Genomic DNA, 17208 nt, shown 5'->3' with positions numbered 1-17208 from the left:
TCTCACCCAGTTTTGTAATTTTTTATTTCAATTCCCAGACTGTCTAGCTCAGTGGTTCTCAACTGTTTTTTCAGCCAGGACAAACCTGACAAATGGTTCTCACATTCGTGACACACTGAACATATGACCATCGTGAGGCTAAATGTAAACATACACTCTCTATCCCCCTTCGACACCCAACAATGGGTGCAGAGCAGAACCTAGGGAATTACCCATACAACTCACCATACAAAAATGTTATTCTGGTTCTGATGGCATCTCAGTAAAAGCAAAACAAAGTAATTTTATTACTAGGCACAATAGCCCTTCTTATGAAAAGACAGTAATTTACCACTATTGCATGTCCTATTGAGAAAACACAACAAATACGACTGATACAAATGCCTACATGCTAGTAAAATACCTTACCTCAGTAACACACACAAAACTGACCTTCACCATGTACAGAAAGATCACAAATTATAAATATGGAGACAGAAACCGGAATAGAAACCCAAAAAAGCCACTCTGCATGCTGTGCAAACCTGGAGAAATGCAAACAAATATAGCACCTAACATAGGGCCTCATTTTCCAAGTGGCTCGCACGCGAAAAGTCCCTTATCGCGTGCGATACCAGGATGGGGGCGGAGTCGGCCCCGGTAGAGGAGGAGTCGGGGAGTCACCGGGGCCGACTCCGTGAAGACGCCGCAGACGACGAAAAGATAAGGCCCTTTTCGCGTCCTATTTCGCGCCCAATAGCTACACCTTCTGTAATGGTGCTATTGGGTGCGAAGCCGACAGCGATCGCACCGCGGCAGTGCGATCACTGCCGGCTAGCGCAGGCCCACCCCCCGTTTCGGCCCCCCCCACCCCTCATTACCTAAAGTATCGCAGGCCTGCGATACTTTAGAAAATGAGGCCCATAGTCCCAGGATCTGCAATAATGCACACAAACTAATCCGCACAAAGTTACACCTGCATTATGGCATGCACTCCAACAGTAACAAGCCTATCTATGAAAAGGTAACACTACAAATATTAAACCAGGCCCTAAACGCCAATATACTTCCTATTAGGAAAACAGAATAAGGCAAGCTGCTATAGATCCCCATGCACAAATTATTGTAAAGCTATACTAACAAATATTACAAAACAGCTGATGAACAGAATAACATCCAACAATTAAAAACTCATAAAAATTATTAAAAATTATCCAAATACCAATAAAATATTTCAAAACAATAGACATCACATAATATCCAATAATTAAAATGGCAGTCAATCAAGAAAAATAAACTTAAAAAGCTACCTTTACTTTACCCTCTCTAGCAACTCTTTCTCCTTTCCCTTGCAAGCCAAAAGCACACACCAGAAGCAGCAGTGGCTGTTGAAGCTCTGTCCTCACGGTCCTCTTCCTTAGGGCCCACAACCAGACACACACACACACCACCTCCCTGGCCACTCTCTTCCACACACACACACACACACCACCTCCCTGGCCAGTCTCTCTTCCACACACACACACACACGCCACCTCCCTGACCAGTCTCTCTTCCACACACACGCGCCACCTCCCTGACCAGTCTCTCTTCCACCCACACAAACACACCCACACACACACGCCACCTCCCTGACCAGTCTCTCTTCCACACACACGCACACGCACACACACACACGCCACCTCCCTGACCAGTCTCTCTTCCACACACATGCCACCTCCCTGACCAGTCTCTCTTCCACACACACACGCCACCTCCCTGGCCAGTCTCTCTTCCACCCACACACACACACACGCCACCTCCCTGGCCAGTCTCTCTTCCACACACACACACACACACACGCCACCTCCCTGACCAGTCTCTCTTCCACCCACCCACACACACACCACCTCCCTGGCCAGTCTCTCTTCCACCCACCCCCCCCCCCCCCACACACACACACACACACACGCCACCTCCCTGACCAGTCTCTCTTCCACACACACGCACACACACGCCACCTCCCTGACCAGTGTATGGTTTTAGCCCCCATGTACCAGACACGAAACTCTGAGATATTTTAGAAATTTAGTAAAATGTTTATTATGGTAAGTAAATGATAGCCAATTACAATAGAAGTGTCTGGGAAGGATAAGCGTAGACTTTGCAAATTATCAGAAGCCTTTAAGCTCATCCTTGCCTATGTCACAATCTTACAAGTCTTATATACATTTTTTTCTAGTTACCTTTGCCAAGTATTGATCATTTGTAAATATGCCATTCTGTCCTGGCTTCCTTTCCCAGGACCACCTGCACCCAAACATTAATTCTCTTTCTTTTGTGTCCAAATGTTTCTTCTCCTTCTGTACTATCTTCCCAAAGCTTGTAGGAAGACATTGATCATCTCTTAGTATCTGCACTTTCCTTTGTAGTTGATCTTCACACAGACCTCACATATATTATATGCGAGCCATTCCAATATCCTTCACTCCTTGCTGACTTAGGCCCATATCCTGTAGTTGTAATTAGCTGCTTTCCTTACAGCAAACAGCACAGCGCGTATTTGACATGTGCTGGCTCAAACTTAGTAGGGCCTAGCTCAGCAGTCCAGCAGTCAGAATTATACACTAGTCTGTCTCTCACACCAGTCACTCTCCCTGACCAGTCTCCTGTTTCTCTCCCTCACACACACACGCACACACACACACACACACCAGTCACCTCCCTGATTAGTCCCTGTCTCTCACACAGATACATGTAAGAACATAAGATATGCCATACTGGGTCAGACCAAGGGTCCATCAAGTCCAGTACCCTGTTTCCATCAGTGCCCAATCCAAGTCACAAGTAGCTGGCAAGTACCCAAACATTAGATAGATCACAAGCTACTATTGCTTATTAATTATCATCATAGCAGTTTATGGATTTATTTTCTAGGAACTTATCCAAATCTTTTTTAAACCCAGTTACACTAAGTGCTGTAACAACAACCTCTGGCAATGAATTCCAGAGCTTAACTGTGAGCTGAGTGAAAATTTTTTTCTTTGATTTGTTTTAAATGAGCTACTTGCTAACTTCATGGAGTGCCCCTGGTCCTCCTATTATCTGAGAGAGTAAATAACCGATTAATATTAACTTGTTCAAGTCCTTTCATGATTTTGTAGACTTCTGTCATATTCCACTTCTGTCATCTCTTCTCCAAACTGAACAGCCCTAACTTCTTTAGCCTTTCCTCATAGGCAACTGTTCCAAGCCCCTTATCTTTTTGGTCACTCTTCTCTGCACTTGGTGAGAGACAGAGGAGCTTGAGTGTTTTCTGCCGCTGGCTCCAGGAAATGCCAGCAGCACCACAGGGCTTCGTCTTCTGCCGCCAGCTCCCGGGAAATGCCGGCAGCACTGCACTGCAGGGCTTCGTCTTCATCTGCTGCTGGCCTCTTCTTGTGCAGGACCTCACTTTTGCTGGCGGGGGGTGGGAACCCTGCCAGCACGTCACTTCTCCGTGCCGCTGCAGGACTTTACTGGTGGTGGCAACGGCACCCCTCCCCCTGTTACTTGGGGTTAACCACCCCCTCGCCCTCCCTTAGTAGGCCAGTGGACGGAAGCGCAAATGGGGCAGTGGGACACCAGGAGCCGTGACACACCTGCCGGCGCTCAGCAACACACTGGTGAGAATCGCTGATCTAGCTAACTCACCAGTGTTCTATATGGAGCAATGTCAAAGACTTCACTGAAATCTAGATAAGCCACATTTACTGCACCCACCCTGATCTGCAACTCTAGTCACTTCATCAAAGAAATCTATTTTGGCTCAATTAATTTTGTTTGGCAAGATTTTCTTCTTCTGAAACCATGTTTCCTATGATCCTGTAAACCCAGATACTACACTATTCTATCCTTCGGTAGTGCTTCCCTTCATTACCTACTACTGACTTAAACTAACAGGTTGTAGTTTTCATCTTCTTTGTGCCCACTCTTGTAGAGTGGTACTACTTTAGTTTTCCCCAATCTCTTGGAAACTCTTGTTGTTTAAGTGGTAAGTTGAACCAAGCTGCCAGGGGTATAGTCAATACTTCCTTTAGTTCCTTCAGTATTCAGAGATATACCCATCAGGTCCCATAGTCTTGTTTACTGTTAATTGTGCTAGTACATTGAATACTACCTCCTCAGAAAATGGTAAAATGTTTACTCCACATTCCCTCCTATTCTTTCTTTGTTCCTTTGGTCCATCACCACCAAACAAAATTATTTGTTAAAGATATTTGCTTTCTTCTGAACCTCCTCTTCACTAAATCTGCCCGCCGCATTCCCCTTTTGTTCTTCCTCTTTTGAGAATAATTCTCAAAGGCCTTCGTGTGTAAATTGGAAGTTGCACGTACAAGTAGTATGTGAGCAGTGTCGCGCATGAATGAAAAAAAGGGGGCAGTTTCTAGCTATCCTGGAGTGGGGTTCAGAAGTTCCACGCACAAGTTAGTATTTTGGAAATGTTAAACTCGCATATATTACCAAACTTACATGTACGCCTTTACACCGCTAGTTGAGCTGTGGAAATCACACTTGTCTTTTGTCTGCAGTTTCCGGGTGGGAGGTCTGAGTTAAGTGTTGGGGGATCTAGGTGAACTGGCTGAGGAGTCGGCAAACTGGTGATTAGAAATGCGCACAGAAGTAAGTTTTTTTTTTCTTAAGCAGAGTACATTCATACTTTATGAAATCTGTTTACATGTCACAGCTATTTTGCATGTAAAATATGTGTATGTAGTTTTATAAAATAGATATGGAAAGTATGCAGCTCCCTGCATAAAAACAACCCGCAGGCATACTTTCCAGCAGAGATATGCGGTATTTTATAAACTCTGCAGCTCATGCCACACAGTTTATAAAATACATATCTGTGTGCTCATACTTATAAATGTATGTACTGACTTACCTACACTGTTGAAAATTATCCTCTTTTTAGTTATATATCTAAAGAAAGTCTTATATACTCTTCTGTTTGTGCCTTTGCTGTCTACTTGCCCTTCCTTCATCCCTTTGTTTCTCCTGGTAATTTTGCCTGTCATTCTCTTTCTGTGTCTGTCTGTATTTCCTGAATGCTATTTTTTTTTTGCTGGTGCTTTTTCTCCTGCTTTAGTGATCCATTCATGCTCTTCCCCTTGCTAATATGCTTAACACAGATTTGTTGTCATTTCAGTTACTCCTTTGAATTGCTATCTTTAGCTCCTCTGTACCTCTTACATCTCCTATGCCAGATAAGCCTTCCCTAATACAATAATTCATTTTCTTAGACAGACCTTCTGAAGCCTATTTTGGTTCGGATCCACGGTTTACATTAATCACTGCAATGATGCTGTTTCCTTTTGTCAATTCTGGGTCCAGTGTCGCTTCACCATGAGCAAGCTAATCAACTGGATTCCAGTATTCCCTACTTCTACTTGATCCATAGGGACCTTTGTTTCAGTTTTTATTTTGTTTTTCCTAGGAATTTATCGGGGTTTATTATAATGAGCAAGAATGAGAGAAAAATCAATAGCAAAAAAAACCAAAACGGTCCTTTTATTCCCACTGATTTGTTCCCATTTTTGTTCGTATGATAAATTCTCAGGCAATTTGAAACTGAACGTGAAGGTCCCTATCAGCAGTTGGCACTCTCCAGTCTACATTTGGTTACAAAGAAGTGTCAGAAAGTTTTCATGTATGATGAACTGATGACTAAAATGTGCACAGTATCGACTTATCTCCTCCCCCCTCCCCCATATTTATGGGCAAATAAGCTTTAAAAGTTATGATCCCTACTTTGCAATAAATCTCCATGCTATTCTAATTCCAGTTCTTGATGTCACCCTTATAGAATATTAAATTGTCTATAGAAACTGGCAGCAGATAAAGAGGTCCTATCTAGTGTGCCCAATTTTCCTGTGCCCTGCAGTAACGTAGATTTGTTTTATTTATTTATTTATTTAAATGTTTTATTCACCGTCATTCCATGTGAGAATCACTAGTTCATAACGGGTTACAGGTAAAACATTCATAAATAAATGAGTGTTACAAGGTGGATAGATCCTACTATAATCTTTGGCTTGACCCTTTCTTTCCCATGATTAAGAACCTTCTGTGCTTTGCTCACACTGCATTGACTTTAGAAACAGATTTTGTTCTTTGCTTTCCCCTGAGGATGTTCTGTGCAACCACCTTTGAAGTAATGCTTTACTTTAGTCCTGAGTTTACTTTTCCACTTTGTCATGTTTTCTTTTATTCTTCACAGTTCCTTTTACTAAAAAACTTCAGTCTACAACTGGTAAGTTATAAAATATTTCTTTCTTTTCAGTCTGATATTAAGTAAAACAACTAATGGATATTATGTAACACTTTTAATTAATGTTTCTTTTCTTGGAGCAAACTGAATGGGGCACAGAAAGATATTCTGAGATAGAGGGGGCCAATATTCAAAGCCGTTTAACCAGATAACTCACAGTTATCCGGTGAGATGGCAAGTTTCTTAGCGTCCAGTCAGATGAATCCAGAACAAGTGGTTATGCACCTCTACCAGCAGATGATGAGCAAACTGACGTGACAGTATATATACCCCTGCAGTGATATCAGCCTGCCAGTATTCTCCGTCTCCAGCGGGTGGTGCATCTCCCTGCTGGGGATTGCTTCGATTTGAAAAAGGAGAAATGAGGAAAATAAATTCTATCTGTTCTCCTATGGTGATATCAAAAAGGTCCCTCCCCCAGTTGAGAATTCCTGAGGTGATTTCTGTGGTCCCTCAGATGAGTGCCTTGGTCCAGTTGCTGGGTTTTTAGCCAGCAACCTAATGGCGCCTATATTTAAGAAACCTAAGCACTGTTCTCTTTGTACTGCCTGTCATATTCGGGCATCTCAGCCAGGAGTGCCCGCTGACTTGTGCCAGCGCTGTTTGGAGGCTCAAGGAGAATTATCTTCCTGGTTCTTCCCAGCCGGATCTAGGCCTGGGTAAAGACATTTAAGGTGGGGTGCCTGAATTTAGAACTCCCGTAACTGGTTCTTTCAGCAGAGGAAGATATCTCTGTGAATACACCTCAGGTACCTCCTGGTCTGGATACTTCTACATTTTCATGGGTAGAATTTTTCCAGGGATTGCAATCTTTTCTGCAGGCGCAGTCATCAGCCCTGTCCCATGCTCCAGGGGCAAAGTTGCAGGTGAGAATCTTGCCTGGACCTACTGTTAAGCGCCAGAGTACTCTCAGAGCGGCAGTGGGACTGCCTGATAGAGATCCGGATGGCACGGATGATGTCTCCAATCCTGCTCTCTTGAGGACGGTGAGAATCCTCCAGGGTTAGAACAGTACAGGACTATGCTATGGTTCTTTCATAGAGATGACCTAACAGCTCTGATTTCACAGACCTTGAAATGCTCTGGGTTCCTAGGTCAGATTCTGTGGTTTGAGCCAAAGAGAAATCCCATTTTGGGTTTCCTTGCATAAAGCCTCTTGTTTTTTCCCTGTGATGGAGGCTATTCAAGAATTGATTCATCTTGAGTGGGGCATCCCAGAGGCTAGTTTCAAAGGGGGTCGGTTTTTGGAAGGCCTGTACCCCTTGGATCCAGTGGGTAAGAGAGTGTTTACTTTTTCTGAAAGTGGATTGCACTTATGTGTGCAGTCTCCAAATGGACCACTGTTCCCATGGAAGGAGCAGCAGCCTTGAAGGATGATCATGATAGAAGGATTGAGACTATCCTTAAGCAAGCATTTGAAGCAGTGGCAATGACCTTGCAGATCGCTTCTTGTTGTTCCTTGGTGGCTTGTTCTTGTTTGCTTCTCTCCCAGGAGGTCAGTGACTCTGGGGTGAACTCTACGGCTGTTATGGAACCAGCTGCTGACTTCTTGGCAGATGTGGGCTGTGATTTGATCCGCACTTCAGCCAGAGGGATGGCTTCAGTAATAGCAGCCAGGCATCAGTTATGGCTGAGAAATTGGTTGGCTGATGCAGCCTCCAAGGCTAACCTCACCAAATTGCCCTTTAAAGGCTCGCTTTTATTTGGGAGCAAGTTGGAGAAACTGGCTAGTAATTGGGGCGAATCACAAGTTCCTCATTTGCTGGAGAATAAGAAGCAGCTGCCACGCTCCTTTACCATGAGAGGTCGTGCCAGAGGATACAAGCATTTTCGATTCCTATAGATGTGCGACCTTCAGAGGACTTGACCCTTCGGTAGGTCTCAGTCCTTCATCCCAGGACAACCCAGAAGGGTGTGCAGACTCAGGTAGTGGAGCCTCCTGAGCCTCCGAATGAAGGTTTGCTGACCCACCTCTGGGAACAGGAGATAGGGGACGCCTCTCTCTCTCTCTTTTATCAGAGGTGGGTTGAAATTACATCGTATCACTGGGTCCTGGAGGTAATAAGAGAAGGATATGCAATGGAGTTTCACAGTGTCCTCGGGACGTGTTCCTGGAGTCTCCCTGCCACTCCCCGCAGAAGAAGGCAAGGCAGTGGAGGGTACTTAGTAAAGGCTCCTCAGTTTGAGAGCTGTGTTTCCAGTGCCTACGTCTCAAAAAATATGGGGCAATATTCCATTTATTTCATTGGTGCCCAAGAAGAGCGCTTCTTTCGTCCCAATCCTGAATCTCAAAGGTGTCAATTGTCATCTGCGAGTGAAACATTTTTGCCATGGAAACCTTACGCTCGGTGATAATGGCTGTGTAGTCAGGGAATTTCTGATCTCTCTGGACCTCTCCGAGGCATATCTTCACATTCCCATCCGACTAGAACATCAACGCTTTCTGAGGTTCACAGTTCTGGGATGCCAGTACTTGCAGGTAGGATCATACGGTCAGAAGCAGAATGCTCATCAAGAGACGAAGCTGTGCCAAGCAACTTCTGAATTCGAGCTTCCAGAAGGAAAATCTTTGCCCTGCTTCGTACTGAACCGACCCCGAGGGTATTCCAACAACTGAGCGAGCTGAAGACTTTTCTTGCCTATGTTCACCACCCAACCGAGTTCCTGCAACAGGGGAAATCACCTTGTGAGTCACCAGGGCAGCTCTCTTCCAGTGACTTGACTTGAATCAGCCAGTCAATCAAATTACGGGTGTAATAGGATCCCATCCTTTCTAACTCTGCCGCAACTACTACCATTACTTTGGAAAAGGTCCTGGAAGCAGTGGCCAGGACCAAAGGGCAGGACTCGAAACTGAAAATGGCATGCAGTTTTGACTGGGACCGGAGGCAGCCTCCCACCCTATTTGGGAGTAGCTTGGGTACATCCCTCTTGTTTTGGATTTATCTGAACTGGACGCTAAGAAATGAGAAATTACTACTACTACCTGATAATTTCCTTTTCTTTAGGACAGTCAGATGAATTTAGCTTCCCTCCCTTGGCTGCCGAATTGTTGTATTATGGTCCTCCTCAGTGGCTACATGTTACAGGAATTACTGGTAAGTGGTTAATCCATCCCTAGACTAGTATTAGTACTCTCTTGTCTGAGCTTAGTGTTGCTGTTGACTGAGTATTGAAATGGTTATCTGTTTTTAATCAAGGTTTTTGCTAGTCTGTCCACAGTTGCTTTTGAAAAGAATACTGGCAGGCTGGGGTCACTGCAGGGTTATATATATACTATGACGTCAGCTTGCTCCATCTCCATCTGCTGGCAGGGGAGCATAATCCACTGGCCCTGAGTCCGATCAGTGCCAGCCTTCCCTTTCCTCCCGCCCACTCCCAGTTATGCAAAAATTAATAATCTGGTACCCTCCTCATCTCCCTCCCTTCCCCCTCACCCCAAATTCTAACCCTCCTGCTCATCCAGTATTTTAGTAAAGGCCAATCTGTTCCGTACCGCATTCCCCACAGCTTCCAACGTTGCTAGAACAGCAGGGCAAATTGGGAATATTTTGGCTAGTGGTTGGGGAATTGGAGCACAAGCCCATGCAGGACTTTTTTTTTTTTTTTTTTTTTTTTTAAATCTCTAGCCAGATAAGATGAAAGTTATTTGGCCACATGCAGCCAGATAACTTTTAACCTAACTGGCTATATTAAACTATTGGGGTGTATTTACTAAAGGTTTTCTCCCATTCTGGGTCAATGGGAAAAATGCTTAGTAAATGACCCCCATAGCTGGTTACGTTTAAAAGTTATCTGGCTAAAGGTAGCCGGACAACATTAATTGTAGATATTCAGTGGGACTTTTTTCCTTGTGAATATCCAGGACAGGTTATTCATCGAGTTTCAACCAGATAACTGGCCCACTCTCCAGCTTATTGAATATTGACCTCGATGTTTTTGTTGGGTGTTACATAGAGAGTCATATTCAGGAGTAGAAGAATCTGTGCAAATAATGCTTTTTACTAGTAGAGCACTGATGTTTACCTATCAGATATATTAAAGGATTTCCCCACAGCAAATCCTCTTAATAATCTGAACAACTATGAGCCATATTGCATCTTGAAAAGGGTTTACCATGCATTATCCAAGCATTTTATATGGGCCCTATGGGTTCAATCTTCAAGACACTTTCCATCTAACCAGTCTGTAGTTCACTGTTACTATGCAAAATAAGAATTAATTTAAAAATTTGGCCCAAACATTATAGGCGTCCTAATTTTATGTATAGCATCAACTTCATACAAAGAGATTCCCAACATATGTTTTATTCATAGTGCGGCTACTTTTGGGGTACATTTTATGACACTTTGCATGCCCTTGAGCATTTCCTTCTATAGCAGTGAATGCTGAGCAGGAGCAATAATGTTACCCTATTACAGAAAAGTAAATTCAGGCACAAGTGAGGTAAAATGATTTGATTAAGGTGCCTGGTGCTAAAATTCTTCTAGTTTAAATTTGTTTATATACTCAGGACCTCCTGGGAAAATGGAGAATGAAATTCCAGAAGTCTTCAGACAATAGGATAATCACTGTCTGATGAGGTTGTGGTATGATGACATCAGCCTACAGAAAAAGCACATCAATATTCATTTTTGAAGATCTCTTTTTTTAAATGGTCTTGTATAGCCGAAGAGATGCTTAAATGTCATATTGAGAGTCTGTTTCAGCCGGCATTCAAGGACAGAACCTATTACACTAAAACTTCTACGCAGCGGACTTACCACAAGTTTGGTTTAGGGTGGACTAACCAGTTATGTTGTCTAGAGCCAAGCATTCACGCTTTCTGCTCCTTGACTAAAACAACTAATATTTGTTATGTTTTTATGTTGGAATTTGAAGGGAATCAGTCTGTAGAATTATCTATTATAAAATAAGGACAGCTGAATTCAGTCAGAAGAAAATGTAATTGGATTTGTTAGCATTACTAGGTTCTATTAATTGAACCTCCTCTGAATCTGTAGCTACTACTGGTGTTGAAGCAGTGATGATGGGCTTAAAGATGTCTCATAGTCCAATGGAATGCTTGTCCTTTTTGGTTATTTTATATCCTTAGAGAATCATTTGTTGAGGTTTTATCAAAATTAGTGAACTTTCTTTGAAGGCACATTTTCCTGATCAATTTAAGAGAGCAATAGTACGCCCTGTCTGGAAGGGATTGAATAGCTCTCAACATCATGCTGGATCCAGTCAATTATCACCCGTTTCACGTTTTCCCTTCAGTGGGGAAAGTAATTGAGAACTGGTATTGAACCAGCTGATTACTTTCCTGGAGATAGAGTAGCTTTTGTTGAGCTCACAGTAACTGAGACTGTTTTAATCTCAGTTTACTGATTTGTTTCTCCAGGACTAGAAAAGAACCAAATGGTAATTGCATTTGTTTTAATGGTCAAGATACCAATTTATTGTGAAAAACAGTTAACAAAAGTTCTAATCCAGCTTTTAGGCCCATGGCCATCATTTTTTGATTGGCCCTCAGAACCTCTTTCTGTTGGGGGGAGGTCCCTGAGCGCTTGAAAAGAGCAGCGATTGTACCAATTTTAAAGAATGAAGATGCTGACCGCCAGATTTGGTGCTAACTACAGATCTATAGCTAACCTTTCTTTGTTTCTAATGTATTAGAGAAGGTTGTCATTACTTACATTACTGACTTATATAGAGAGAAACCTGCAAATTAGACCCCGCTCAAGCAGGATTTAGAAGGGGATGTAGAACGGAGACAATAATAGATGATGTAGATTCTGTCTTACCAATCTGGATAAGGGATGCTTTGCCTTAGAGTTCTTGATTTGTCTAGTGCTTTTGACCTGGTTGACTTGATATTTTGATTTCTCCCACTTAATACCCCTTTTGGGATTAAGTAGGAGAGTTTTAAAAATGGGGGTTCCAGTTTTTTTGCAAAATAGGGGCCTCATTTTCCAATATCGCATATGGTATCGCAAAAAAGGGGTGTTACCTTATGCTAATAAGCATGTGTATCACAAACTGCGATAACAACTATGCAAACATGCTCTTAGTGCAAGTTGGGCTACATTGTGAGTATATATCACGGTTCATGATGTTTCCAGACAGCCTGTTTCAGTATGCTGCAGGCTGTGAGAGAGAGAGAGAGAGAGAGAGAGAGAGAGAGAGAGAGAGAGAGAGAGAGAGACTTGCTATAGTGTCTCTTCCCTAGACAGGTATTTGTATCCCTATGAGAGGCTCACCTAGTAACTCGAGGTGGGGATTAGGTATGATTGTAGGGGTTGGGGGCCGCTTTCACATTCACATGAGACGTACGAACAGAACAGTGGTCTCTTGTGAAGATTTGATGGCCTTCGGAGTGAGGAAACTCACTCAAATCTTCACAAGAGACCACTGTTCTGTTCGTACATCTCATGTTGAATGTGAAAGCGGCCCCCACCCCTACACTCATACCTAATCCCACCTCGATTACTAGGTGAGCCTCTCATAGGGATACAAATACCTGTCTAGGGAAGAGACACTATAGCAAGTCTCTCTCTCTCTCTCTCTCTCCCTCTCCCTCTCTCCTGAAACAGGCTGTCCAGACACATCGTGAACTGTGATAAACCTTTACCGGCCACTATTGCACAACGTACCGCAAATGAAAGAGGTGTAGCTAAGGGCCGTGCTAACACTGCAGCTGTTTCACGGCACACGATAAACTCTTTCCTACTTTATATATGCTCCGCCCCCCTGAATACAAAATTAAAAATTTGCATTCGCAAAATCGCGTTAACGGCTGTTAGCGCGATTTGCGGAATTATCTCCTGTGGTAACTCCTTGGAAAATGACCCCTATGGTCATACAGAGTATCTTTTAAGGATGCTTTTCTGAAATAGACCCTTCCACCCATTGGATCCCCCAAAGGTCCTCCCTTTCCCTGTTATTATTTAATATCTTTTTATCACCATTGGGTGGTATTATTCGTTCGTTTGGAATTTTACCTTTCATTTATGCAGACTATGTTTAAATTGTTGTCCCAATGGATCAGGATGCAGCCATTTTGATCTCCCATCTAGAAAATTGTATGTTGACTGTCCGCTCTTGGCTAAGAAAAACCTTTTGGTTCTGAACTTGATAAAAACAGAGATCTTACAAATAGAAAGAAAACTGGAGAAAACCCTGATTTCTATAGATGGTCACAATCTGAAGTTTACTGATGAAGTGAAATCTTTAGGTGTTAGACTGGACTCTGGTTGGTTAATGGAAAGCCACATTAATTCAGTTTCTCTGACAGCTTATGGGCGTTTATGCCTTGGCAGGCAACTAAATTGTTCTTGACCTTTGCAACTTTAAAATCTGTGGTATGGAGGAAGTGACGTCATCCCTCGCGAATGGCAGCTTAAGCTCTCGGCTCCGTGTAGCTGAGGGGTACAAAAGCGAACAATTAGTGAAATCGCCCGCTGAAGAATCTTAAATTGGGTCGCTGCAAGAGTGAAATGGATGGCTGCACGGCGACGAACAATAGATCTGTCTGAATTTTCTTATCACGGGAACAACGCGGCTCAGAGCCTGCCACTCCGGAGGAAGAAGACAACATGGTGTCGGGGTCGGACACCGGAGGCAGAGCCTCAGACCCACGATGCACGGCGAGCCCCAGCCCAACCAGACAAGAGCTCCAAACTTGGCTCCAAGATACAAAGAATGAAATAATAACAGACCTTAAAGTTAGAAATAAAAGAAAATATGGGAGCCTTACGTATTGAGGTGGAAGAACTGGGTGAGAGAATGCACGTGGTGGAACAAAGCACAGATGAACAGGCCGCAACCATCACGCAACACACCAAAGATATCCAGGCCATTCAACAAGCCACGGATGAACTGATTAATAAAATAGAGGATTTGGAAAATCAACAAAGGAGATGCAATATTCGCATCAGAGTATACCAGAAAAAGAGGAAACCACAGATTATGTGGGACTGGTGCAGGACTTATGCAAGTCAGTATTAAGCAGAGAGTCTCCGAAACCGTATGGGCAGCCAATTACTATTGACAGAGCTCATAGGGCACTGGGTAAGCCCATCAAAGTCGCATGTCTTCATAACTTCCCAATAAAGGAATTAATAATGAATAAGGCGCGCATACTTGGGCGTATTGTGTGGAGGGGGTCAGAGATCCAATATTTAATGATCTCTCGGCAGTTACATTGCAAAAACGTCCGGCGATGAAAACCATGACTGATACTTTGAGAGCAGAAAATGTGAGATACAGATGGCTGTACCCATTTGGACTTATGTTAATATAAGCGGGACTTCCTGTGTGCGAAAAAACCCTGAAAGGAGCAGAGGAAATTCTGCGCCCAACATGGCATCGAGGGTGAAAGCACAGTCCGCAGGGACTCAGCAGCAGGAACTAGCCCGGCACCAGATGGCAATGCATGGGAAAAAGGAGGGAAAGAGATTACGCAGCCAGGACACCACCAAGGATGGAGCCAGACCTTAGTAATGGCTGATTTACACCCTGTTGACTGAATGTGGATAGAGTTCTTCAGAACAGGGGGGTATTAATGTTCTTTCTAACCTATCAATTGTTGGGTTTTTTGTTTTTGGAAGCACAGAGGGCTTAGGAACAAGCAGCAATTAGTGGTTGCGAGCTGATAATGGCTGTATTAAGGCCCATGTAGTTTTATATGGGATGTTTATGTGACACTGGGGGGTATTTCATGTGCTAGAATATTATACATTGCAATTCTATTATGGTATGTGTAAAAATGCTACACGGGATGATGTAATTCCTCCATTGCAATTCAGGTGAAGAAGGGTGCCTCACGGTTGTTGGATGGGGAAGGGGGGGAGGGGGGGGGTTGGGGTGGGGGGTCACTGGGGTAGGTGTATGGTGTGTGAAAGTGAATTCTCATCGTGGGTAGAGACAGGGGTATTCATGAAACTAGGGAGAGGCTTGTTAATGGGCGGAAAGTTCCACTGGAGTTATGGCTGATTTGCGTATAGTGTCCCTTAATGCTAAAGGCCTTAATCATTCCAGGAAGCGCCAATTGTTATTTAAGGATGCGAAAGCACATAAGGCATTGGTTTATTTGTACAAGAGACACACCTGCTTCGCAAGGATGAGAGGTTATTGAAGGATAAGGCGTACCCGCATGTCTTCTTGGCCTTCAATTGTGAAGAAGACTTGTGGGATGGGAATCTTGATAGCTAGGGAACTGCGAGTGGAGCTCATCGACTGCAGGAAAGACCGGAAGGGAAGGTATATCGCCCTAGTAGTTAAAATTGATAATGTTTTGGTAACACTTCTTAATGTCTATGCGCCTAACCAGAATCAAGGGGTATTTTTTACCCAGTTAGAACAATCATTAAGCGACTTTATTCAAGGGCCTTTATTAATGGGTGGCGATTTTAATACCATCTTGAACCCTAAACTCGACCACAGTACTGGGACTGGAGGGGGGCCTAAAGGGCATAGAGACAGGTTAAAAATTCTAATGGACCACTGGGGACTGCTAGATATTTGGCGCTTACAGCATCCAAAATATAGAGATTATATGTTCTTTTCCCGGGTACATGGGTCCTATTCCCGTACTGATATGTGGTTAGGAAGTAAACCGTGGTATGTGGGGTGTCAAGCCTCTAAGATTGGACATATTACGTGGTCGGATCATGCTACACTACAGGGTACCTTTTGTATAGTGAAGGATGAACCAGGGGTTAAATATTGGCGCTTAAACAACAAGCTACTCGCGGATTCTCAAACGTGTGAATCCATACGTACCGATATTTTAGATTATTTTGATGTTAACGATAATGGTGAAGTAACCTCAGGAACACTGTGGGACTGTTTTAAGGCCGTTATTAGAGGGAAGCTAATAGCTAAAGCGGCGGCACGCCACAAAGAGGCTAGGAGGACACGATCTGAGCTGACCACCGCCATTGGTAAACTGGAAATGAAACATAAACAATATGAGGGTTGGCGTACACTTCGGGATTTGGATAAAAAACGTAATGAGCTACGCCTTTTATTGGATGGGGAAATCATAGATAAGCTAGATAAAACCCGGGGTACATATTTTCTGGAGGGTAATAAGCCGGGTAGATTGCTAGCGAGACAATTAAAAATCTGTGGTATATGCATTCATAATCTAGCACTACGATTACTAACACTATATACTGGGGTCTACCTAGCACTTTAGCTATAAAGTTACAGGTGGTACAGAACATGGTGGCCAGGATTGTTATGGGCTGTACTAGATGTAAATTAGCAGCTCCTCTTTTGTAAAAATTGCATTGGCTTCCAGTAAAGCTATGATGTGAGTTTAAATAGTTTGTCCTCATGTTTAAGATCTTATGTGGGATTGGCCCCCCTCGTATGTCATTTAGGTTTTGTTGGAAAGCTTCATCCAGATAAGTGCATTCCCAATATAGCCATCAGCTTCAACTACCATCATCTAGAGCTTTTCAGCATGTAAAACTGCAGAATAGATCATTCTCTTTGTCTATACCTAAAATGAGGAATGATCTTTCATTATTGATTAGGGAAGAAAAACGCCTTAACGCATGCGAAAAGCACCGTAACGCATGGTGTGATGCTAATTTTTAAAAGGGGAGGAGTCGGGGTGGGATTTTTGTTAAAGTGGGCTGGCTTCGCAAAGTGCGAAGCCATAATGCATATCGTACAATTTTAATGCCGAAAATAACTACACCTTTTTCATTGGCATTAAGCTGTGCGATATGCTCATAACGCAAATTGTGATTTTTTCACAAATTGTGTTTTGGGCATTTTTAGACTGGGGAGGGACCTGAGAAGAGAGAAGGAAGGAGAGAGGAGAGAGAGCGCCTCTGGGGGTGGCACCATAGTAAGCAGCTATTTATGCTACTATAGGAGGCCCACCTAGTAACTCAAGGTGAGGTTTAGGTAGTAGTGTAGGGGTTAGGGGCCACTTTGAC

At 43.4% G+C, this 17208-nt stretch overlaps 1 protein-coding gene across 2 annotated transcripts in view; it reads left to right on the top strand.

Moving 5' to 3' along the window:
• Nucleotides 1–17208, top strand: part of KIAA1841 (KIAA1841 ortholog) — a 201206-nt gene that overhangs the window by 147507 nt on the left and 36491 nt on the right. For both annotated transcript variants that reach the window (XM_029593704.1, XM_029593703.1), the window contains exon 14: nucleotides 6218–6250. In XM_029593704.1, the coding sequence (XP_029449564.1) occupies nucleotides 6218–6250 (33 nt within the window). The remainder of the gene's footprint in view (nucleotides 1–6217; nucleotides 6251–17208) is intronic.

The sequence above is a fragment of the Rhinatrema bivittatum genome, chromosome 3 (assembly GCF_901001135.1).
Source record: "Rhinatrema bivittatum chromosome 3, aRhiBiv1.1, whole genome shotgun sequence".
Classification (NCBI taxonomy): Eukaryota; Metazoa; Chordata; class Amphibia; order Gymnophiona; family Rhinatrematidae; genus Rhinatrema; species Rhinatrema bivittatum.
The sequence above is the reverse complement of the archived record's forward strand: the minus strand, read 5'-3'. Positions and strand labels throughout refer to the sequence as shown.